Source organism: Equus caballus, chromosome 16, assembly GCF_041296265.1.
Source record: "Equus caballus isolate H_3958 breed thoroughbred chromosome 16, TB-T2T, whole genome shotgun sequence".
Lineage (NCBI taxonomy): Eukaryota > Metazoa > Chordata > Mammalia > Perissodactyla > Equidae > Equus > Equus caballus.
This window is the reverse complement of record NC_091699.1, coordinates 8825920-8851419: the sequence shown is the minus strand read 5'-3', so window position 1 is coordinate 8851419 and position 25500 is coordinate 8825920. Positions and strand designations below refer to the sequence as shown.

The window sequence follows — 25500 nt, the reverse complement described above, 5'->3', positions numbered from 1 at the left end:
TGGATGTCCCCATTTTTGTTTCTCCCTTCATCAGTTGATGGACCTTGCACCTTGGACTATTATGCACAGGGCTGATGTGAATATTCCTAGACAAATTGTTGGTTGTATACCTGTGTTTGATTTTAGGGGGTAAATATCTAGGAGTGGAAGTGCCAGGTCATCAGGTTATTCTATGTTTAACTATTTTAAACAAACTTCAAATTCAGGTTGAAATATGCTCCACAAAATTGAGTTTCAGCACCAAAAGTAACAGCCATATTTTCTGTACTATTGGTAGAAAAACCCAAAAACAATTGCTTTGGTAGGTTTTCCAGGTTTTGCTTGTAAAGCAAGATGAGACAGTAGATATAGTCATGGAGAAAGACAGAAGAGAATAGACAAATCAGGTGCTGGTATCCATGACCTCTGACTCTGTCTTACCCTGAAACAGAGCTGTTCAGCATCCCTGCGACAAGCTTATGAAGACATAGGCTCAGCACAGCAATGTGAATAGCAACAAGCAGACAAAAGTTTCTGCAGTAACCCCTCAGTGCTTCCTCAAGGGCCCCTTCTAATCATATAGTTTTCCTCTGTATGAGCCATCCTTCTTTGTCCCTTTGTATGCCCTGCAACTTCTTGCAGGAGACTGAGTATTTGGAATAGGATGATGTGACAATTGAGGATGTCAGGTTCTCCCCATCCCCAGCGTTTCTTGTTTCTGCTTATTATAATAGTCCTTGTTCATTTCTTTAGTGAATTTTCTGATCCACTCCTGTGAGTTCTGTATTCTTTGTCATGTGTGGCCCCTGAAGTGTTTGTCCCATTAGCCCAAGGGTCAGCTAGGGTTTCTGAGTCTACCGGGTCTTCAGATGTCCTCCTTGGGAAAGAGGGTGAGTGAATTCTCTATGTGAGAGGGAAAGCAATCATATCCTTTGGTGAAAAGAAAGAGAGTGTGGTGCCAGCATCCACTTCTGCTTTCACTCTCGCACACAGAAGACTATGTCTCCTAGACCTCTTGGTTTTGGAAAGGATATGTGGCACCTTCCAACCAATGGCATCACTTTTAAGCCAAAGAATAAAAGAGGAGGTGTAAGACCCTAGGTGCTCTTTCTGTCCTTTGGTGGCAACTGAAGAAGGCATCAGTTTCAGATGGTGTACCAACAAGATCGTGGGGCCTCCATCAGCCTTGCCCCACGTGACTTAGGAAGCAGGGGTCCCTTCACCTCAACTATCAATGTATGATGTAAATCTGAGGAGAAATACATCTTTAGTCATGAATTTCTCAATTGTTGCATTTATTACCGGAGCATTACCTAAGTTATCCTGGAGATTACAATGACCTACCCTCTCAGATTGTCTAACAGATCATTCTTCCAGAACAGCATTTGCCGAATCTCATGCTGCTGTGTTCTGCATTAATGTCTCCTGATTACTGCCTGTCACAGATGGGGCCCTGAAAAGAGACTGTGAGGGGGAGGATTCCATGTGGAAGGTTTAGGGAAGCGTTCTGGGGAGATATCCCTATGGGAAGTTAGCAAGGTGGGGATAGTTGAAGGAGAAGCTGAAGGCCAAGACAGTTGCCACTGAGTCTCTGCCAACTCTCAAGGATCTCTGGAGCTGGGACAGCCCTTTGGTGTTGTCCCAAATTGAGACCAGGCTTCTATTCCCTTATCAGCCAGACATGGGCCTCTGGCTGTCCCTCGAGAGGGCTGTGTCCTAAGGTTAGGTGGTTCCCTATGCTGTGGGCATGTCCTGTAAGGGAAAGAGCTGTGAGCTGTCCTCAGCCAATGTTCCCAGGAGCAGTGAGGTGGATGCATTGGCCTTGAGCATGACCCTGGGCTGAGTCTCAATGTTTCCATGGCACTTCTCCTTCACCCTCATCTTCCCTCCCAACCCAGTTAATAATCTCACAAACTGAGAAGTCCTTGGGATGACATACGTAGAGCTTCTGCCTTTCCCTATGATTGGATGAGAGAACTGATTGGTGAAGACCAGAATCTCTCTCTCCAGAATCCAGACCCCTTACCCAGGGGCTTTGGTAGATCTCCAGAAGTGTTTCAACCTTAGCTGCAAATGCTGAAGTTGTTCCTAAAACAGTGGCCCCAGTTTTGCTCTAGTCTGGTGGTTGTAGTTAGAGAGAGTTCAATTCCCTAAGGAGAGTCAGAGTGGTCTCCAAGGTCTTGTGGTCACTGGGACAGGCAGTGTACACATCAAAACCTAAGGGCAGGTTGAGGAGTCAAGAGGGGTTCTCATTGGTCTCCTCAATGGTGAAGGAAAGGCCAGTACATCTTGGTACCTCTTCCAGAGCCACCAAAACCGAGGGGGCAGCAGTCGGGTGAATGGGCCAATCATGACATTCAGGGAGAAATCCTAAGGCGAACCAAGGGAAAGGCAGTGTTTGGGAGTCAGGTTTCCCATTCAGAGACCCTCCTGTCTTGGCAATTGGAGGTGGTATGAATATGGTTCCCAAGGTTCTGGAATACTCTGGCATGAATCCCTCACTGTGATGAGACAGATCACCAAGAGAGGCTTGCGGGACACTGTGAGTGGGGTGAGGTGGCATTTAGCTGGATGGTATGGCTGTCAATGGGACAGATTTTTTTGTTAGCTCCTGTAAATGGAAGATGCATCAATGAATGGACCACGTGGCAAGATATTCTTGAGGGATGTGAGTGAGGAGTACAATCCCATGTCTTACACCACTTTGGAAAGACTGAGTTCACTCCTAATGTGATCTTGTTTTCACTTACACTGGAAGACGAGATGCAAGCACCCATCCCCACCTTACACCTGCAACAGTTTAAACAGAACCCTGCTTTCCAGTTCCTCAAATATTCTGACGATTTCTCTCTGACACTATATGCACCTGAGGGATTTCAAGAGATTCACATTGTTATTTTCTCTTCCCTTTAGTTAGCTCTTGGGAAGCCAGTTTTGGTAACTCATACTTTCCTTCAAAAATTAACATGTCACCCAGATTTTCTAACTGCTTTACTCATGGACTTCAGCAACCAATTTCCAACTGGGAAACTCAAAGATGGGATAAATTGTCCCTCCTCTGCCACAGCTGTACCCACGTGACTTACTGAATGTTGCTACCTGCCAGGTCGGCTCTCAGGAGCATCCCAGTCCTGGAGGAGACACTCGTGGGACACCCGTGCCTTCATCCTGGCCCTGGACTAGCCCTGGGACCTGCCACGACTCTTTCTCCCTGGAGGGACAGCACAGCCTTCCCCACCTTCCTCTGGCAAGTCTCTTTCCTGGGTGGCTGTGCCGCATCAGCAAGGGCCTGGGCTGCCGGGAACCAGGATTGATCCTCAGCTTCTGGCTGTCCTGAGACGGCCTCCCTGGCAGAGTCCGGCCTGCCGAGTGTCTGAGTGACACTTGCAGTGATCAGGAAGGAGGGGATAACTCAGAAGTGACAAGCGATTCATCTGGTCCTTGCTTACATGGTGTTTCCTGGGGATGAAGCTCGAAATGCCGGGTGGTCACCCCGTAGCTGTTGGTTCTCAGGCGGGTTCTCCGGTTGAGCCAGACCAGTGTCTGTTGGACACCCACATGGGGAGCATTTCCGGATTATACTTGCTGAGGCTGTGTCCATGCACATCCACAGAACGTTAGTTTGGTGGCATTGCCCGCAGGACCCCCAACTCACACCTTTCTTAGGCCTCATGTTTCCAACTTCCCAACAGGAAAGGTTCACACCTCAATGACAGAACCACCGCACAAGACTGTGGAAAAGACCCTAGTCACCCCAGGGGCTACGTGCTTCATGGGCTCGGGCCCAGCTGCCACTTTCGGAAAAGCCAGTCAAATTACACCAGAGTGTGTACACTGGTGATTGTCCAAGACCATGGATCTGAGAACCACACAGGCCCAGAGGTCACCCTGGGCAGCAAGGAACACTGTGGGGTCATTCCTGGTCAGGATGATGGTCTGTTATCCTGGAAAACCAGAGCTCACCTGGGATCCATCAGATCCCGCCTGGAAGGAGTGGCCATGATGGACCTGAAAGAAAGGCTAGGGGCATCTAGGGAATTTCTGCCCTAAGAGAGAATTGCATGCGGAAGTGCAGGGATTCTGAAAATCCTAGTTCACAGGGAGCACCAGGTTCGTGGAGGGAGACCTGGCTGTGGCGCTAAAATCTGCCTCCCCAATCTTTCCCCTTGGAGAGAAAATAAGCAGGAAGTGGGAATCAGAGTCATGGACCCGAATCCCAGGAGGACCAAGCCCAGGTCAAAGGTGAACAGGGAGACCCTAGAGGGGCCCAGAGAGGGAGGGTCCTGCCTGCCCTTAGTCCCTTTGCACAGGGCCTTCCTCTAGCCTCGCCCTCTCCACGTGCACATTTTGAGGTTTTACAGGATTTTCCCCACTTACAGTGGATGCAATTCCAGGGACTGAATCAGAAAACAAGTTCCTCATTTGGGCAAGAGGAACTGGGAAAATGTTCCCTCGTCCTCCAAGTGCAGAAAGGCAGCCACGGTCCTGGGCAGGAATTGTGCTAGGCACAGGCCAGGGCCAGCTTTTTGGCTATTGAGGAAGGTTAGGTCTGAGCTAACATCTGCAGCCAGTACTCCTATTTTTGCTGAGGAAGACTGACCCTGAGCTAACATCTGTGCCCATCTTCCTCTACTTTATATGCGGGATACCTGCCACAGCGTGGCTGGACAAGGGATGCTTAGGTCTGCACTCGGGATCTGTACCAGCGTACCTCAGGTGGCCAAAGGGGACCATGGGAACTGAACCGCTGCACCACTGGGCTGGCCCCAAGCAAGTGCTACTTTTAAAGACACCCCCGTTTCCGTGGCTGTTGTTCTGCCAGAGAAAGTCCCTCCAACGTCTCAGCCCCGGGAGATCGGAGGGGCCGCTTCTGCTCCAGGACCAGGTGAACCACACTGCAATGATCCTGTCCTCTGAGTGAGGGGGACACAGGACTGTCCTTCAGCAGCCAGGGACGGCACTGGCACTTCTCCCTTCACCACATGCCCTGAGCGGAGGACTCTGCGAGGTTTCTGAATTCAAGGAGGAATGTGAGATTCTGGATCTCATTTTCATGAGCACAGAGTGAAAGGATCACATGTCCACTCCCAGGCTGAGAAAAAAACAGAAATTTAATAGAATACCCAAACTTAGCATTTATCATTGACAACAAAAACATGGCCCCTCCAAAGAGGGAAATAGGCGCTGGGGAAAATGTGTGAGGAAGATGGGGGGATCGTCCACTCCCTTGTTGCCTTCAGGGACCCCAGGAAATGGATCACAAAGTTTTCATTCACATCAGCCTCTGAGAGGTGGCCCCATGCACCTGAGTGTCCCCGCTGTGTCCCTGCTGCAGTTCAGCTGGTCTCAGGAGCGTCATCTGCCACCACCGCTGGGCTCTATTTTGGGGGCCTGGTGTCTGGATAGAGAGAGGACTTTCCTAGGGGGCCTCCCCCAGAAACACAGCATACTCTCCCCCCTCCCCGCACCCACTGTACCCTGTGCCCCAGCCCTGGTGCTGAGTGCTCAGTCAGCCAACAGCACCCCATGTCCCTGACACAGGGGCTGATATTTAGTGTCACCCACTTCACAGAGGAACAAACCAGTCCCAGAAATGAGAGGGGAATCGCCCGTGACAGGACTGCTCAGCGGTGGAGCTGGGGCCCCAGCACCACAGCTGTCTGACTCCCCTGGCCCAGACTTGGCCTGAATCTGTACTGAGCCCCTGGATTCAGCCACTGCCAGTCCAGACACTCACTCAGCCCTGGGCGGGAAGATGACTGGCTCTTCTTGTCTTTGAAGAAGAGTCGAATCTTTCTGGTCCACTGGTATCGTGGCTCCAGCTGACAGGACAGGCTGTAGCTACAGGACAGAGTGAAGTTGTGGGCTCCCAGGAGCCACGCCTGAGCTGTGCCTCCCAGAGCCTCCCAGCAGCTGGAGTCCCAGGGCCCCAGGGGTCGCCATGCAGCCAGATCTGAGGCTGACCATGGAGCCACGGCCATGGGCTCTGGAGCTGGTCTGCAGAGAGAGTCTGCCCTGCCCTCACCCAACTCCTGCCCCGCCTCACCTCGCCTCCTCGCTCAGGGGCTCCACGGCCTGGAACCAGGCCCCCAAATGCTCATCGGGCTGCACGGTGTACAGATTTGCAGCCTTCTGGACCATCTCGATGTCCTTGATGAATTTGAATTCCTGGGACAGAGGAAGGACAGGATGGAGACATGGCCTGGGTGGGGTACCCTGCAGGGCTCTTGGAGGGGGTGAGGAGGGGGACAAGGAGCCAGTGTGGGGCCTTTGCCAACTTGGGAACTCTCCTTCCCTGCAATTCCAGTCAGGACGTGCCTGTTCTCACAGTTGGCCCGAAATAGATCCTCTACCAGGAAGGGGTCATTGATGCCAGCCCTTCCCCCACCCGCCAACACCATAGGATCCCCAGCTCTGTATATTGAACTCTGCAAATAAATGTCCGACCCCAGGGATTGAGCTAGAGGGCTTGTTATGAAAGGGGGGCTCTCTCATTCCCACACACCCACACTCTCCACAGTGAGGCCGCAGCTCCTTACCTCATTCCGACAGCTGAGCACATTGCCCTGGAAGGCAGACAGCCAAAGTCCATCAGAAACAGCCCCCTTAGCCCAGAACTAGCCCCCATCCCACCTCTTCCAGTGTTGCACTGCTGCCAGTGGGCAGGCCCTTCCAGAGACCGGACTTGGACCTGGGCCAGGCTCTGGGCTCCAGACCTGGGGGCAGAGGAGCTGAGACCTTGTAATCTAACCCTCTCTGATGACACATGAGGAGACTGAGGCCTCAGGCAGGAAGGGACAGCTCAGCCTCTGATGTGCTTCCTGACTGGGAGGGGCCCGACTTCTCTTCCCTCTTGGGCAGGGCCAGAGGGAGAGGCTGAGTCCAGCTCAGACACCACCTCCTGCGGCCACACAGCCAGGCAGCTCTGAGCCTCAGCAGCCCTGGGAGCCTGGATGGCGGCCTAGGCAGAGCCTCCCATCACTCGTTGCTGAGATGGGCCTGATGCCCTGGCTTCCACAGGAGGCTGGGAGGCTCTGCAGAGGACCTTTCCAAGTGTGAGAGCTCAGGGCTCAGGCAGGACTCTCTCCTCCCAAACCCTCAGGAGCCTGATCCCAGGGCCCCACCTCCAGGCTCACTCACCTCCACATAATAATCCGTCTCATCATGCAGCAGCTCCAGGTAACTGAAGATCATCTCGAGGGAGGGGATGACACCCTGCTCCATCAAGGTGGGGATGGTGATGAGTTCCAGCACTCAGGTGCCCCCATGAACCCTCCCCTGAAACCCCTTACCCCAGCCACCTGCCCACCCCAGGCTCCCACGTACAGTAGCCTAGGACCCTCAGGAGCCCCCACCACACACAATGCCCTCCTCCCCTCCCCTCCAGGAACACCAAACTCCCCCAGTCACGTCCCAGGGCTGGCTGTGGGCCAATCCCAGGGGGTGTGGCCCCTGTCCCACCCCACCCCAAAACCACCCTGCTCCCAGCCCTTCCAGGCCTCCTCCTGCTCACTGCCAGTGCAGGCACTTCAGGCTCGGCAGCCACAGCAGATGTGCTGGAGGAGGAAGGCCCCTCTCCTGGGGCAGGCCTCTAGCTGGGAGGGGGAGCACCCTCTCGTCTGACTCCTGGGCACCTCGCCCCCAGGCACCCTCACCTGCTGCCGCCGCCTCTCCCGGGCTCCATGGCGGCCCCTCTGTGCAGTGGCCAACACGGAGGTCGCCTCCTGTCAGTGCCGAGGACAGGGTCAGAGAGGCCCTGCTCCCTTCCACATGTCCCTCAAGGCCCCTGACCTCAGACCCTGGCCATCTGGCTCCAGTCCCCTGCTGCCTGTGCTGTTCCCACCTCCAGGGTGCTCTGATTCTAGACCAGTCCTGGCTCCAGGACTCACTGTTGTGTGACCTTGGGCCTGCCCAGGCTTCCCTGAGACTCTTTCCTCATCAGGAAAGAGTGGGGAGAACTCCACCTGCCTCCAGGGCTCTCCTGAGGACTCCCTGTCATCTGATTGTCATCACTGCTCTCCCCTCAGCTCTCGAGGAGGAGCCAGCACAAATCTCCTCCCATTCCTGTCCTCCCTTGGACGGTATCACCCTGCCGTGAGGCCTGCACCATGTCATCTCCCTCCATTTCCCAGAGGAGGAGACCGAGGCCCACAGAGGGGCAGAGACTTGCTCAAGGACCCACTGAGGAGAGGCCAGTCTCTGTCCCAGCCAGAGTCCCTGTCCCCGCTGCCTTCACCCCTCTCCCTGCCCCACCACTGACCACGGTCCTGACCTCTGCACTCCCAGAGTGTGTCCCGACAATAACCAAACTGAGACATGGAGGGAGAGGGCAGAGGGTGTTGGTGGTGGCCGTGCGGCATCTCCTTCCTGCCCCACCGACAGGGGTCTCTGAACCCTAGGATGGACTCACCATAGCCTCACTTCCTAGGCTGCCCTCAGGATGTTCCCGCCCCCCTCACATACCCCTCCTCCCAGATCTCCAGCCCCAGGTTACCTTCAGGAACAGTCTCTTGCTCACGTGCTGCTGTCCCCTGCACCACTTCTTAAAGGTGTAGGATCTCTCCCTGGGGGAGGGGGAAAGAAAGAAAGAAAGATTATGGGGTGGTCGAAGGGCAAATCCCGTTTGTTTGACATCCCAGAAGACCCAAACAGCCTGGGGCCTGGATGAGGGATTTCACTGGGTTGCTCTGAGCCCCGAGGTCCCCATGGGACTGGGGAGGGGCCTCTCCTGTTGTCACCTGGGGCCTCCATTCCCATATCTACCACACAGATCAGTTTTGAACACTCTTGGTTTCAGTTGGATGGAGATTTCTGTTGCTGCAAAGGAAACACTTGAGAATCTCCAACTGGGCTCAAGTCAGGATCTGATATTGAAAGAAATGAGTTCCTGGGCAGAACCGCTGGCCTAAGGGCCCTGAGAGGCTCAGGGACCCAGCAACCAGATCAGTCCGTGTCCCAGGCATTCACTGTCTCCCAGGTGGTCTCAGCTGACTGCGGGGCCATGGCGACCCAATGCCAGGTGCAGGGTCCACCTCCCCCTCGTGGTGCTTGGATGGAGGGCAGCCTACCCACCTGGACACTTGTCCCCAGGTGTGTTTGAGACGCTTAATGGCAGGGCTCTGCAGAGCAGAAAAGATCGTGTGGAAGGATGCGAAATTTCTGAGGCCTAGGCACCCCTAGGGAAGGGAAGAGATTGAGCTGTGAGTGGGGGCTGGAGCTCTCCAGCTCTGGATTCTGTCCCCTCATGGACTTCTCCTGTCCTGGATGAGACAGATGCCCAGGAAACCCAGGGAGGGCACACCTGGGACCTGAGGAGTAACACTGCCAGGTGCAAGGATTTTTAGCTGAACACAAGGAAGGAGCACAGGAAGGAAGTGAGCTTGCCACCACCAGGACCTCAAGTCAAGGTCAGTGTGGCCCTGGCAGGAGTGTCTAGGACCAGTGCAGGGACTCAGACCACAGACTTCAATATCGACAGCTGAGAAACAAGAGGCAATTCCCATGACTCCAGACAGGGCCTCCATGGGCCTCCCATGACTTACCTCGGCCACATGAATCCACAGCTCTACCATCCTGGCCCTGTCCTGCGCTGTCATGCCCAGGGCCCCGAGGCACGTAGCGATGACACTGTTGGCCAAGGTGTTCGTGTGTGCCACAGTGTCACGGATGGTGGGTGTCAGGAATTTGCGGTCCCTGCGGTCTCGCTGGGACCAGATGGAGCCCAGGCAGTGGGCAGGCACCAATTTCTTGAACAGCTCCTGAGGAAGATTCAGAGTGTTGCCAGCACTGCCTCACCCCAGCTTGGCATCCATGGTCCTCCACAGTCCCAGGCGGGTTGAGGACAGAGGAGGAGCTCAGGAAGCAGAGGATGTGATCTCTGAGGTGTGTGGGATTCCCTGGGTTTTGTCTGTGTCCACTGAAGGTGTCAGCACAAGATGACTGGGACACAGTGCTGTGCAGAAGGGAGGGCATTTGCTCCCAGCCCCATCTCACTTCCTCCAAGCTCCGGAAAACAGCCCTCACCAGCCCACCCCAAGGGACATCTTCCACCCATCGCAGTCCCCCTCGGGTCCCACTCCCCATTCCCATGCACATTCCCCCGAGGCAGGGAGAAGCACCGGCTTTATGTGATTGTCTCTGCTGGAGTCAGTACACATCACATGCCTGATGTGTGCTGAGGATTTGAAGGCCCCCTGGGCACACGCGTGATCGGCCCAAGGACCTGGCAGCACTTCAGTGAGCTCCCTCCTGCACCAAAGGGCCAGACCCTGCCCAACTTCCTCTCTGTTCCACCTCATTCATCGGCACAGCCACCCCGTGCAGCAGGTGCCCTTAGTGTCTGGCTCTGCTGTGCACGTGGGGACAGCAAGTGCTTGGGGTTAAGAAAGTGTCCAAGTCGCAGTGTTGGTAACGGGGGAGCAGGAATGTGAACCCAGATCATCAGATTTTGGATCAGGGAATGGCAGGTGTGGGGCAGCTCATGGCACAGGAAGGCAGGGCCCCCCTGCCCTGCAAGCCCCACTGCTCACCGCCTCCATCCTTGTCAGCTGCTCTGCCACCAGCTGGGGAGGTAAGTCCAAGATGTTCAGCTTCTCCTCCCGCAGCTGGTTTTCGGTGGTCACAGCCCAGGGTCCAGTGGGCTCTAGTTCAGGAGCTGGCACTGAGGCTGAAGCTAATGGTGCCCCTTCCTCCAGCCCTGTAGGGTCCGATGCAGGTGACGCTGGCTCCAGCTCTGCCATGGGTGGTGGGGCTGGAAGTGGAGATGGCTGTAGCCCAGGGGCTGGTTCTGGCTCTGGCTCTGGCTCTGGATGTGGCAGGAGCTTTGGAGCTGGCTCTGCAGCAGGATAAGGAGAAAGTTTCACCCACACACCTGACAGTTTCTGTGCCTTTCCAAAGATAGGAAGGACTCCACCGCCTTTAAGGGAACTCTAGACCATGAACCTCAACACAGACAGTCTTCTCAGACTCCAGTCCCCTCACCTTTCTGTTTGGCCTCAATGGCCTTCAGGTGCTCCAGGTGTCCTGGCAGAAGGTAGGCATGGTCCTCCACATGTGAGCCACCAAAGCTGACGTGCAGAGTGGCCAGCTGCAGGGTCCAGCATGGAAACTGTAGGGGCTCCCTGCAATCCTGTCCTTGGCCCAGCCAGGTTCCCAGCAGGAAATAGATAGCACTGCGGGGAGGCAGATGGGCCAGAGAGTCAGTGGCCCAGCCTTTCCTTAAACACTGCCCGCCCAAGGCACTCTTGTTAGCATCTGGGCCCCTGTGCCATCCCCTCCCCCTCCAGAGGAGGGGCCCATCCCAGCCCTGAGCCCCCGCTGGCTGTCCTGGCAGTGGCAGGCCTGCTCATCCAGCAGGCCGAACACAGAGTCTGTGAGAGTTTCTTGTTCCTACTGACACTCTCCTCCCCAAGGGTCTGGACACAGCCCACCCCAGCCCTCCATGCAAGTGGACCACTGGAATGAAGACTCCAGCAGATCTGTGAGCAGCTGGCTCACACACCTCCTACTATGGACCTGGTGGTGGTGCTCACAAGGGGTGGATGTGGAGAAAGGGAGGCAGAAGGAGCTGGGACTCTGCTGGGATTGGGTCTCTAGGAGGCAACTCAGCCCAGCCTCCCTTCTGGTTCTCAGGGGGCCTGGGACCCATGCATAGCTCTGAGTCCAGTCCTGCTGGAGTGGAAGCCACCAGAACTCAGCCCTCCCATGGGAATCACAAGATGGGTGAGATGCAGGGTTCTCCCAGGCCTGACCCGGCCACAGCCTCCATCCTCTCCCCGCACCCTGTTTGCTAGAGACAGGAGGCCCTCCGTCTGCACCCAAAGACCACTCACTTTGGGAGGTGGTGCTGTCTTCCAGCATCCTGCACACAATGGGCCAAGCTGCCTCCATGTGTCCCAAAGGGGATGAGGGCATCAGCCGGGATGGAGGGGAGATGGGACCTAGGAATGATGTCAAGTGTGACTGACTCTCAGATTAGAGAGGAGGACCAGGGAGGCTGTCTGCTTCATTTATTGAGTGACCCTTAGTGTGTCCAGATGCCCTGCACACAGTACGTCCTTCATAGACATTGTTAAATGAACTCCAACCAGAACCACCCCAGGTGTCTGAGTGGGCCTGTGGCCCCTCTGTGGCCCTAGAGGTCCCTAAGTGGCTACACTAAGGACAAGCACCAGGACCAGCTGGATGGCATCTCAAACTCCTTGACAGGGTGCTCTCCAGGTGCTTTTCCAAACTCAAAAAGCCACAAGCCAGTGAAGGGAGACGAAGACTACTTTCCATGGGGGACAGAGAAATAATCACCACCAGCAACCACAGCACGGCCCACCACCCTCTCTGCAGAGCCGGGCACCAGGGCAGCACCTGGAGGGCTGATCCCATTCATTCCTGGGAGAAGCCTAGCAAGTTCATCCTCTCCCACCCCACGTTTCAGAGGAGCCAACTCAGGCTCAGAGAGATGCGGTGACATTCCCAAGGCAAGACACACAGCTGGCAGTGGGCAGAGTCACCACTGTGCTGAGGAGGAGGTGGGCAGTCACCTGGGAAACAGCTGGTCCAGCGCCTGCTGGGCTGTGCTGGAGCCTGAGTAGCTGCAGAGGGAGGTGATGACACTGCAGAGGACTCTGCTGGGGAAGGCTGGCAGCACAGACTCTGAGAGCCTCTGCATCACACCTGCCTGGAGGGCACGCATCCTGCAGGCCTCAGTGACAGACACAGTGGACTCATCTTCACTCTGGGTGGGATGAGGAGGACAGAGGGTCAGGACCACCACTTCAAACCACCAGGATTATCAAGGTCTGCAGCTGACCCAGGAACTCCTAGCCCCTCCCACACATCTGCAACAGGAGACACATGAGCTCCCACACTCAGCAAGGTTCTGGGCTTTGAAAGTACAATCTGACTTTGGGTGTGTTCAAGGATTCCACACTGAGCTCCCTCGAGGCCATTTGCTTGCTGAGGGACAACAGAGCTCCCTCTGTGCAGAGCACCAGCCCAGTGAATCCTCAACAGACACCCCCTCTCCACAGAGGAGAGCAGAGGCTTAGGCATGCCAAGTGGCTTCTCTAGGTCCTGTGGGTCAGAGCTGAGAACCGCCCAAAGTGAGGGCCGAGGGCCAGCCCCTCTAACTGCCTGAGGCTTCAGTGGGCCCCGACCTGGAAGGAAACGTTATGCAGCCACCCCACCCCTCCCAGGTCTGGAAACAGTGTACAAGGCAGTGACACACTCTGAGAATCCCTTTGACTTACAAAACACGCTGATGGTTATTTCTCTTACATTAAAGGGAGTTTGGAGACCCTCGTTGTCGAGGTTCCATTTTCCAAAAAAGGCAAAATTCAAAGATACTCAGGGCCTATTGGGAAGTGACAACGACAACAACGTTTTCTCTAATCTTCCTAGGGAAATGCAAAGACTGCCCTCCTACCCTCCTATGCAGCTGGTGGGGAGGAGCGGAAGTCCAGATTCCTTTGAGACTGTGGGACACTCATGGGGGACAGCCCTGTTAGGGTCCCAGGAGAACAGCAGTTTGAGGTTGGATTCTGGGCCTGCCCTGGTCATCTCAGGGGCCTGGGTGGGAAGACCCCTCCGTGCCCACTCTCACCTCAGAGCAGCCCTGGTTATTGATGGTGGCATGGTGCAGCTGGTCCCTGTCCAGGGAGATGGAGTACCCGAAGCCATCCGTCAGCTCTTCGACCACCTCCTGTGTGCTGCTCTGCAAAGACAGTGCCCAAGAGCCGGGCCGGGAGGTTTCAGGGGCCTTCCTCGGCTTGGCCACGGGAGGAAACCCCAGCACAGATCAGGTACCCAGCAGCGTCTGCATAGACCTCCAGCCAAGGAGGGAATGAGATGATACCTGGATGGCTCGGGACTAACCTATGGGTAGAGGAGTTTGGTCCCCAGCACCCACTCTCCCATCATGTTAGCCACCACCTAGGCTAGGAACACGACGCACTGTCAGGCTTCCAACACCGAGCAAACGGCTCCTGCCCAGGGTGGGTCCCAGCTCTGCCCCGCCGTCCCTCACTCCATTCCCCCCCGACACACAAGGAGGCTCAAAGGGGTGTGCGGGTGGCACCCAGTTGTGGCCTAACCCTGTTGGCCTGCCCTGTGTTACCTGAGGGCTCCTCCTGACAAATGGACAGAGGCGGTGCAGGTGAGGGCCAAGCCACTGTCTATAGTGACTGAAAAGTCTCTTTTTCTTGGCTTTCCTGAAGCCACAGCCTCCACAACTCGGGAGACAACAGGAAAACATGCTGTTCTCTTGAACGTCTCCACTCAAGTGAGCTCCGTAGGACACTATGTCTAGAATGTGGGTGCCTGGAGACCAGTGTGCTAAGTTCTGTTGGGGTCTGTCTCCAAGGAAGTGAGGTCACTACCTCTGGGTTCCCTTACCTTGGCCCCTTCTTCAGTCACACCCACCGAAAACCCCTCTGGGATCTTGGCTGCTCACCCTCCTTGCCCATGTCACCTCCAGAACTGTACACAAATAGCCAGCACAGATCCCAACACAGGACCTTGTGATGAAAGCAGGGTTCAAGCTTGAGGACATGCAGCTGAGTTCCGACCTCTTTTTTCCTACAAGCTCTGTGTCCTGGAAACGCCATCGTGCCTCCCAGGGGCTCCTCAATCACCCAACCTGCACGATGGGGACAATGCCAGAAATATCTCCCTCAGGACATCCTCAGGTGTAGAACAGACAATAGCGACAACACCTGTGGTCTGGTTACCGTGTGTCTGATGCACACACTTAGAGATGAATGAATGACAAGAAGGGGTGGGATGTAGTGTGGAGTAGCCCTCAAAACAGGCCTGGGTTCCAGCTCTGCACCTTTAAGAGGTGGAAATTAGGGGAAATTCAGATATTTCCATTCACTGGCATGAAACCTTGCATGGTCTCCTGTTTGACTTAGAATCAGACCCAAGTGCCTCGTGTCGGCCTATGTGGTGGGCAGCCTCCACCATGGCTCCCGGTGCTCACTGTCTTCTGCTGTGCGCATCCTTGTGGAACACACAGTGGTCAGGAACTGGCTTCTGAACAGAATGCAGCCAAGGTGATGGGATGGCACGCAACCCAGGGTTAAGAACAAAAAGCCTGGCCCTTCCTTCTTACTCATTTTCTTCAGCCCCCTCCCTCCTTCCCTCCTCATGTTTCCATCTCTCTCTCTCCCTGTATCATATATCTCTGGAACTAGGGGAGCAAGTGTGCATGTTTTCAGTTGCCCTATGTAGAGGCTCTATAGGAGAGAACGGAGGGAATGATCGGCCAAGGACAGGCAGGAGAACCTGAGTTTCAATTTGGATTCTGGGCCGGGCCTGGTCATCTCAGGGTTCTGGGTGGGAAGACCCCTCTGTGCCCACTCTCACCTCAGAGCAGCCCTGGTCACTATTGTTGGCGGGGTGGAGCTGCGCCCGGTCCAGGGAGATGGAGTACCTGAAGCCATCTGCCAGCTCTTCAACCGCCTCCTGCATGCATCTCTGCAAAGACAGTGCCCGAGAGCTGGGCAGGGAGGTCTCAGGGGCCTGCCTCGACTTGGCCACAGGAGGAAACCCTGGCACAGATCATGTACACAGCAGCATCTACGTAGACCTCCAGCCAGGGAGGGAATGAGATGACACCCGGAGGGCTCAGGACTAACTTATGGGCAGAGGAGCTTGGTCCCCAGCACTCACTCTCCCATCCTGCTAGCCACCACCTAGGCTGGGAACATGACACACTGCCAGGGTTCTAAGGCCAAGCAAATGTCTCATGCTCACGGTGGGTCCCCGCTCCACAGCGCTGTCCCTCACTCCACTCCCCCCCGACACACAAGGAGGCTCAAAGTGGTGTGTGGGTGGCATCCAATTGTGGCCTAACCCGGTTGGCTTTCCCTGTGTTACCTGAGTGCTCCTCCTGCCAGTTGGACAGAGGCGGTGCAGGTGAGGGCCAAGCCAGTGTCTATAGTGACTGAAAAGTCTCTTTCTCTTGGATTTCCTGAAGCCGGAGCCTCCACAACTCGGGAGACAACAGGAGAACATCCTCTTGTCTTCAGTGTCACCACTCAAGTGGGCTCAATAGGATGCTATGTCTAGAATGTGGGTGCCTGGAGACCAGTGTGCTAAGTTCTGTTGGGGTCTGTCTCCAAGGAAGTGAGGTCATTTCCTCAAGTTTCCCTTACCTGGGCCCCTTCCTTCAATCACACCCACCGAAAACCTCTCTGGGATCTTGGCTGCAATGTAGGACTGCAACCTCTTGCCACTTGAGAAGTAGTGGTTCAACTCTATGATGATGTTGGTCTTGCTTTCTAAGTGTGTGTGTGTATGTGTGTATGAGACTGTTCTCTGCATCTTGCCACGTGGGTCAGATTGACTCCTTTCCTTGGAAAAATTGTCTCTAACCACTTTCTCTGGGCTTTATTTTCATGTCTTGAACAGTGCTGTCCAACAGTAGAATTTCACACTCTATCTTATGAAATTTAAACTTTTTTTAAATACTCACATTAAAAAAAGTAAAAATAAACAAGTTAAACTAATTTTAATAGTATATTTAAACCCATTATAACCAAGATATTACCATTTGTCCAGGCAATCTATATAAAAATTAATAGTGAGATAGTTCACATTTTTTTTTATTGGGATCAACAAATCCATTTACATAGTCTCCGTTTGTAAGTTGAAACTTTATACATATGCGGTTTCTGTGTCCCCCACTCAGAACCTGGGCTGACTTGTTAGAGAGGAAATAAAGCAGAACAGGCATAAGTAACGCTCACTGTCAATCCAGCTCAGCATGAACACTCACCACTGACAAAAAGGCTGTCCCTGACCAGGAAGTAGAGGCCCCCTCGGGGTCACATGGTGGATCAGCTGGTTCAGCACCCAGGAATGCTGCTCTCTGTCACATGGGGTCTCTGTCACACTCTCCATCATGAGCCATGGGGTCAGGGTGGTAGGTGCAGACAGCTTCCATGCTGGAGGCTGCCCCTTCCTCCACAGGCCCGGGGAGAGAGGAATGTGGGGACTCTAGAGAGATGTCCTGAATCCTCTGATAATGGGGGCCAGAGGGAGGGAGGAGCAAATTGGCAGTCAGTGGGAAGAGTGAAAACTGGGGTGGTCACCGAAAGTGTTCATGACTCTCAAATGCTCAGAAAAGGGACTTCCCTGAGGGAGATCAGTCTACAGCCCAAGACAAGGGGCCCGGGCTGCTCTTCTTGAACAAGGATCCAAGCAGGGGAGGAGGCAGGAGGAGGACGAGCAGGAGAGACAGCAGGTGTTGTACGGCTGGCTGGGACTCACCCTGCCGGGAGCTGCTGGCACCAGGGTCTCATCAGGTGCTGCAGGACTCTCTCAGTGGAGTTCAATGTGGCTGAGCCCTTGCTCATGTCTGTCAAATACTGGATGTTGGAGATGGTGGAGTTGAGTGTGAGGGCCTTCAGGTCGTGCCCCTTGGCTGCAAGAAGAGAGGGAGAGAGATGGCCATCACTGAGAGCTGGCCTGAGACCAGATCAGAAGCCTGAACTCAGTATCATCTGTTGCCTTTGCTCCCAGTGGAACCACCACCCAACGCTGTGCTCGTCCAAGTTGAAGCCAGCATATCTCTCAGCTCCTCCTCCCTCCCCTGCCAGTAACACAAATTGCACTTACAGATTGCTCCTCAATGCATTCCTTCTGTTCATTCACGTCCCAGGTAGGTCTGATCTTTTCTCACGGGAACCAACACCCTAACATGCTCACTGGAAGCATTGTCTAAAGGATGTTCTCTGCCTTGAACATTAGAAGCATTTTTCTGAAATGAAGATCTCACTAGAACACTCCTGCTCTAGCATCACCCATGGCTCCCTAAGTCCTTCAGGGTTAAGTTCAAACTTCTTGACCTGGCACTCAAAGCCCTTGCACATCTGACTCCTGCTGACTCTTCAGCCTCATTGATGCATTCACTCTGAGTTAGGCTTTGTGCTTCAGGCAAACCAAATTCCTGTCAATTCTCCTGTACACTATGCTGTTTTTGCCTACAGGGCCATTGCTCATGCAATTTCCTCTGCCAGGAACATGCTCCACACCTTATTTCCCTATATAACTCCTACTCCTTCTTAAAGACCCCAATTGGGCAAAACTTCCTCCAGAGAGCCCTTCCCACCCAAAGGATGCCAGGTGCTTCTCCTCAAAACATCCCACCTTGTATTAGAATTTTCTGTGACTTTCACAAGACCAGGGGCTCTCTGTGGGCTGCATCAGATTGAAATATTGGTATAATCCTTGTGATCAACATGCTTGCCCTCAAAGCAGAATTGCACACCTCGGCTTCCCAGCTGCCCAGTAAGAATTGGTCAGTTGAGGTGTGGGGCTGGAGAGCTCCTCTAGGGAAGGGAGAGGGGCCCCCTAGGCCTGTGGTGTCTTCTGGTTGCTCAAGCAATGAGGAAGTAGGCAGGAACATGCTGCCCGGCTCAGGAGCTGTGGAAAGGGCTGTCGTCTGGGAGAGACAGAGACCCCACACAGTGGGTGAAGCCCCACAGGCTCATCTGCACTCCAACAGTGGCTGTCCCAGGACAACCATTCACAGGTGAGCCATAAATGTGAGTGACAGAAGGAGGGATTGTGTGAGTAGAGGGATGTTCGAGCCTGTGAGTGAGATGAACCCAAGAGAGACAGTGTGCTTGAAGAAGAGAGAGACGCGACAAAGAGATAGGTAGAGGCACAGATAGAGGGGATACCTGGATGGACAGAGGAAGAGCAGACAAATGGAGGGTCACAGGGAAAGCAGGAAGAACAAAGACAAGGAAGAGAAGTTGAGACATGGGAGGAAAGAGGATGGAAGGAGAGAAGAAGGACAAACAGGCGAACAGGCAGGAGGACAGTTGGACAGATTGATACCTGGACAGATGCTCGGGTGGATAGATGGAAGGAAGGAAGGAAAGATTGGAGGGAGGGAGGGAGGGAGGAATGAAGGATAGAAGGAAGAGAGGAAGGAAGGAGTCTGAGAGGAGGGAGAACTGGGAAAATCACCTGCCCACGTTCAGAGGGTGCTTTAAAGGGAGGTTAAGGCTGAGAATACAGGACCCCTAACTCCCAGGCTTGTGTCCACCTGTCCCAATGCTGCCTGTTATTACTCGTAGAGACGGGCATATGGATGTAAAGGAAACCTTGAGCCCTACCCTCACAACACACAAAACTCAATTCCTGGACACTTTGACCTAAAGGGGAAAGGTAAAATAATGAAACTTCTAGAAGACAACATAAGAAAACATCCTTGGGACCACAGGGTAGAAAAAACTTCTCAAAGAAGACACACACACACACACACACACACTCTCCATAAAAGAAATATCGGTAAACTGGGATTCATTAAAATTTAGGCTTTCGGTTCATCATAAGACACATTACAAGAGGGAATTTGCAAGTCACAGGATGCGAAGAGATTGTCCCACTTCCAATATTCAGCAAAGGATTCACATGCAGAATACAGAAAATCTTCAGCATATTTCTTAAATAAAATGCAGTGAAAGAGATACATATTAATGCTGGTTATTTTAATGAGCCACATTTATTTTACAAGGACAGTGAACAAAGCAATCTGAAAAGCAGGGGGTGAAAAACGAACAGTAGATAAACAGAATCCCGGGAGGGTTTGGAAAAAGCAATAGAAGCCCCTTACATAACAGTTCATTGGCCTTAGAAAAGGAAAGTACTACTGGATTCTGTTAGGAAGTCAGAAAGATTGAAATATCTAGTGGCTTCAGTGGAAAAATAAGATAGGAAAAAATAACTATGATAGTTATTTGATTTTCGTCCAAATGACTTTATCCCTTAGAGAGCAAGGCACTTTCCTTTTCAATCATCAACACATCAAAGTTTAATTTCCCTCCATTTAGCCTTTTTCGTTGCCATAGGTTAGAAGCAGCAAAGGGGCTCAGCAGGCTGAACCAGTCTGCAGACATACTCTGTCCTGTTCCACACTGGCTCACACATGTGCAAAGTGGGCGCTTCTCACAGGGGAAAACCCTTGCAGGGCTGAGGGGCAGCCACCCCTTGGACCCTGTTTCTTTGTACCATTGGAAATTTCTCCTGAGTCCCTACTGAAAAAGGAAGTGGGTGGGGGGTAGAATAAGAAGGCCATATATTTGAAGGAAATAGGAGAAAATATTTCATTGTGAAAGTAATAAATGTTGCTTTTCAGAAGTCATGTGTATGTTGAAAGTCTATGTCTTAAGGTACCATAATGAAACAATGTACACCTCATCTTCTCCCTCTTTTATCTGAGCATTAGGTTAAAATCCATGAAATTCCTAAGCTTAAAAAAACACACAAAAATCACAAGGAAAGTTTTGGAGGTCATGGATGCGTTCAGCACTTGGTTGTGGGGATGATATCATGGGTGTATGCATATGTCCAAACTAATCAATACACATATAGAAAACGTGTGCATTTTTTGTCTATTACTCATACCTCAACAGAGCTAAAAATTCAAATAAATTCCTAAGTTTACTTTTTGAGGGTGTATAAAAGTCAAAATTTCTAATAAAATTCAGATTCTTAATTTCTGAACATAAATAGCATTCCTGCTTTGATGGGTGACCCCACGACTCTCAAAAAAATCAAGAGCAATTGCTACTGTCAATCTCAGTGGAAGTTATTTTCAACACCTCACCCCCTCCTTTACACCTCATTATTTAAAAACCAAGGAAATAGTCTTCAGCTTTTAAAATGAAGGAGTAAATGAGTCAGCTTGACATTATACTTTATTCAAGATTTAATGTTAAGTAAAGGAAATAACTGAGCATGAGCAGAATCCCTTCCATAACTCATCTTTTCTCCTATGCTGATAATAAAAATGGCACTCTACTGAAACATAGTTTGCATGATATATTCTCAAGTAAATATACTTAACTGCTGGACATTTTATTTTGAGATTCTTATTCAATTTCTTCATATTTATCTATAAAACTTATTTGGCATCTTTCATCTTTTTACCATTTTCATCTTTTTAACTTTCGAAGGTTTAACTTTCCAAGAGACTATTTTTTAATGACGAGCTAACTGATGAATTTGTGCACCAACTGTTTTTTTGAGACTGAATATACAAATGGACAAAGGTCAGATCATATATGACAGTATAACTCTGACCCCCAACGTGGGAAGCAAACATCCCAAGAAGCCAAATCACAGCCCCTGCAGCATTCAGCACAGAACAGTCAGCACTTGGTCAGTAACTGCCAGTTTCCAAAACTCTCGTTCTGCTTTCAACACAGGACCGCCAGAGAAAGTCACATATGCTCCCTAAACCATCACATAGGATGCCTGCCTTCTACTTAGTGACCTCCGGGTTCCCCATGTCAACAACTTCCAATCAGGCCACCCCTCCCCCACTCCCCTGACCTCTGCCACCCTCTCCCCTCCCTTTCCCTTCTCTCCTCTTCTTGTGCATGCAACAATCCTCTCCTGTCGCATTACAGTCTCTGCAATATTTTTAACGTGTGATAGAGCAGCTCCTCCCTCAGAGTTCTTCCTGGTCCATATTTTCCTAGCTTAGCTTATGCGTTTATTTTTTCCATGTAGGATCATTTATCTAACTCAACAGAAAAGCTCGTTAAAATTTTATTGGCATTGTATTCAATTTATAAAGTAATGGGACTGACCATTTAATGAAACTTCCTAACTTAAAACATAGACTGACTTTCCATTTGCCAACTATTTTTAATTGAAATTTATAGTGTGATTGTTGTAGATTCTACACTGCTGTAAGGAATAACTCCAAAAGTTCCAGTGTACACTTTACCCAGTTCCTTACAATGATAACATTCTGCAAAACTATAGAACGATACCTGAGCCAGCTTGTTGGCATTGATGCAATCCACTATCTTATTTAGATTTCTCCAGTTTTACTTGTACTAATTTGTTCCTGTGTATTTAGTTCTGTACAATTTTATCAGATGTGCAAGTTTCTGTATCCATCACAGCTAAAATAATGACCAGTTTTATCACTACAAGGTATTCTTGTATTGCCTATTAAAAAATCAATGGATGTTATTTTTTAGAGCAGTTTTACGTTTACAGCAAAATTTAATGAAATACACAGTGTTCTCATATAGTCCTTGCACCCACATGTGCATAACCTTTCTGTTGTCAATATCCCTCGTCAGAGTAGTATACTTTTCACAATTGATGAACATACATAGGCACATCATTATCACTCAAAGTCCATAATTTACATTAAGGTTCACTCTTGGTGTCAGAGATCACTAAGGTATAACTCTGTGGTCCCTTTCTGGATTCTCTACTCTGTTCCATTGATTTATGTAGCTGTCCTACAATGAAAATGATGATGCTGTGATTACAGTATGTACAAGGCAATACTAAATATTGTTAAAGTGTTTACTGCCGCATTATTCTTCCTGTCATGATTGTTTTAGCTACTCTCAGCTATGTGCCTTTCTATATAAATTTTAGAAAAAGGTGTCTCTGTCTACAAACTGTGGTGGAATTTTTATTAGAATAATATTAGACCTATAGATCAATTTGGGGATAATTGAGACCTGTACTCATTATTCTATCCAGTAACATGGTGAGGACTGCAGAATTCTCAGCACATAACAACTCCTTGCAAACCCCCACACCAGGAGGAGACTCAACCAAACTCTGGCGTGGCTTCTAGCTGCATAAGTCTGTGTAACCGGAATGACTCCAGCCCACCATTAAAATGCCTTCCTGAGAGCTCAAAGCTGACAGAAAAATTTGCTATTTATTTTAGTCAACACCCAATTATAGGCCTCTGATCCCCCTTCTTAGAGTATTTACTAAAGAGGGCTTACAACTGTAGATATGTATCTCTCACAATTCTCTAAAGGACCTAAGAGCCACTCCTTTGAAATACGATCATTAAGACAGATAGAGCCTCTTTCTCTCAACTTCTGAGTGAGGATAGAATCCTAACTTTGATAACTGCAAAGTAACGAACACAGTGGGTCTAATCACAGTTACACTGACCAACCTTTGTACTTTTCCACTTCTTTGACTCTACTGAGCCCCTGAACCCTGCTCCTTCATTCCCTCCTTAAAATTCTAGATTCACCTCCGTACAAATCTGAGCGCAGCTCAGCTTCTGTCAGCTGTTACTGAATAAAATCTGCTTTCACCACTTTAACTAATTTCTGCTGCATTTGTCTCTGACAATAGTAAGGCTCTCAATTTATTTGCATCTTCTTTAATCACTGTAATCGGTATTTTATAATTTTCAGCATCAGATCCTGTACACATGTTCTTGAATTTATACCTGAATATTTCATGTTCTTCGGAGTGGTTTTAAATAATACAGCATTTTCAAGTTTATCATCTGCAGGTTCATCATTAGTTGTAGAAATAAAATTGTCTTTTGTGTGTTGATCTTGTACTTTGTACTTGGTGAACTTTTTGTACTCATGTATTAGTTCTGATTTTTTTTTTTTTTTGTAGATTCCCAGAGTTTTTTTACACAGACAACAATGAAACTAGGAATGGTTACATTTTTTCCTTTCTAAACTCTATGGCTTTTATTTCCTTTACTTCTGTTATTGCCAGAAGCTTCAGTATTTTGTTGAATAAGAGTAGTGAAAGTGGTATTCCTTTCCTTGTTCCTTATTGTGGGGAGAATCATTTAGTCTTTCCCTGTTAAGCATGAAGTCAACTGTGCATTTTCTGTAGATGACCTTCAACAAGTGAAAGTAGTTTCCATCTATTTCAAACTTGCTAGAAAATTTTATGACAAACAGGAGTTGGATTGTATCAAATGTTTTCTCTACATCTCTTGCTTATTAACAAGTCTTGCCCTTAAACAAATAGACAGCCAGTTATTTCTCTGGCAAAAATTGGTTTATCTGGGATTAGCAAAGAATAGCCATTTGGAGTGTGCAACCATGGCAAGCCATGCAGGAGCACCCAGCAAGGAAGAGAGGAGAAGCTCTTTTATCTCAGAGTGGGGAAAACTGTGGGGGCTATTGGACACAGTCCTGAGGGCAGTGGCTTTTCATCGGCAGAGTTGTGACTGTCTCTCCTTGGGTTAGTTTCTGACTGGTCAGGAAGAGAAAGTGTTTATTCTTCCTGTTGCACTGCGCCTTTGACATAGGGCATGAGAACTCCCTCTATTAGCCTTCCAACAGTATTTCAACTACGTTTCCGTTTATTAACTTTCACATGTCCCCATTTTGATTGCGATCTTTCTCTGAAAGCACTGTTGATCTGCAGTCAGATTTTTCCACTTTCAGTAGCCTCTCGTCCCTCGATGCCAGGAAGGAGCTTCTCTGGGAGTCATGTCCCAGGTTGGAGGAAAAACACACAGATTGGAAACCTATCGTGGCCACATTTGAGGAACACGGAGTGAGAGGAGGGAGAACTCTCTGGCACTTTTTACCTGAAGTTTGCACGCTATCAAGATCAGAGGCATTGGAGATGATCTGAAGTGTCATGTCATCCTCAAAGGTTTGGCAGACAAACTTCCAACAGACCTGGTCCAGACACCTTGGAAACCTTCGCATCAGATACTGTCTGCTTCCATTTGGAGAAATCTTTATTTTTAAGTCACCAAATGATGTGCAGTTCCCCCCAGAGTTTGTGCTTTCTTCAGGTGTGTCGCGTGAATCGAAGTCTTCAGTTTTGTGGCAAAAAGCTTGTCTAGCAGCGCCTGATCGAGGAAAATACTATCATCTTGGTTGAGTTTTGTTAGTTTGAAATTTTTCGTAAGTTGTTCCTTGTTTTCAAGTTGTTAAATTTATGAGAATGGAGCTGTTTATATTATTTTCAATGGCTGAAGAACCTGCAGTGATCTATCCCTCTAGTGTGTCTCAGGCCTTTGAGGGTGAAGAGGCTTCCCCAAAGCTTCTTGAGGCAGAACCCTGTTTGCTGTTGGCCCCTAACAGCTTGAGTGCATCTGGGTTGGGGAGGAGACAGAGACTTCCAAGAACAAGTTGTTTCTTCTTGAAGGAATGCTGAAGATGCCCAAGGTATGGTACTTTGACATACAAATTATTTGGAGCCAAAAGCAATCGAGAGCCAGCAGATGCAGGAAAAACTCTTGATCTCCACCTTGACTGCTTTAAATGAAGGATAGACTTCCTCTTTGGAAAGGAAATTTATGTTTACAAAGGAAATTTCCATTAGGAAAGGCATCTGCACCAGAAAGAGAATGACTCTTAGAGAATTTTTTTTTTGAGGAAGATTAGCCCTGGGCTAACATTCCCCACCAACCCTCCTCTTTTTGCTTAAAAAGATAGGCCCTGAGCTAACATCCATGCTCATCCTCCTCTACTTTATACGTGGGATGCCTGCCACAGCATGGCTTGATAAGTGTTGTGTAGGTCCGCACCTGGGATCTGAACTGGTGAACCCCAGGCCATCAAAGCAGAATGTGTGAATTTAACCCGTGTGCCACCAGGCCAGCCCCTACAGAATTTTTTTTTTTTTAGGAAGATTAGCCCTGAGCTAACTGCTGCCAATCCTCTTCTTTTTGCTGAGGAAGACTGGCCCTGAGCTAGCATCCACGCCCATCTTCCTCTGCTTTATGTGTGGGCCACCTGCCACAGC

At 50.6% G+C, this 25500-nt stretch overlaps 1 protein-coding gene across 50 annotated transcripts in view; it reads right to left on the bottom strand.

Moving 5' to 3' along the window:
* Nucleotides 1-5072: 5072 nt before the first annotated feature.
* The window catches only part of LOC138917980 (ral guanine nucleotide dissociation stimulator-like), a 91560-nt gene continuing 71132 nt past the window's right edge, over nt 5073-25500 (bottom strand). For 45 of the 50 annotated variants that reach the window (XM_070237070.1, XM_070237066.1, XM_070237069.1 and 42 more), the window contains 16 exons: nt 15853-17401; nt 15340-15450; nt 13577-13687; nt 12516-12709; nt 11811-11918; nt 10960-11150; nt 10509-10813; nt 9522-9737; nt 9052-9155; nt 8474-8543; nt 7635-7703; nt 7120-7194; nt 6519-6545; nt 6026-6147; nt 5717-5820; nt 5073-5377 (listed from right to left, as the gene is read on the bottom strand). In XM_070237070.1, the coding sequence (XP_070093171.1) occupies nt 5358-5377; nt 5717-5820; nt 6026-6147; nt 6519-6545; nt 7120-7194; nt 7635-7703; nt 8474-8543; nt 9052-9155; nt 9522-9737; nt 10509-10813; nt 10960-11150; nt 11811-11918; nt 12516-12709; nt 13577-13687; nt 15340-15450; nt 15853-15990 (1965 nt within the window). In that variant the 5' untranslated portion in view covers nt 15991-17401 and the 3' untranslated portion in view covers nt 5073-5357. The remainder of the gene's footprint in view (nt 5378-5716; nt 5821-6025; nt 6148-6518; nt 6546-7119; nt 7195-7634; nt 7704-8473; nt 8544-9051; nt 9156-9521; nt 9738-10508; nt 10814-10959; nt 11151-11810; nt 11919-12515; nt 12710-13576; nt 13688-15339; nt 15451-15852; nt 17402-25500) is intronic. The other 5 variants (XM_070237090.1, XM_070237088.1, XM_070237087.1 and 2 more) reach the window with 4 other exon arrangements.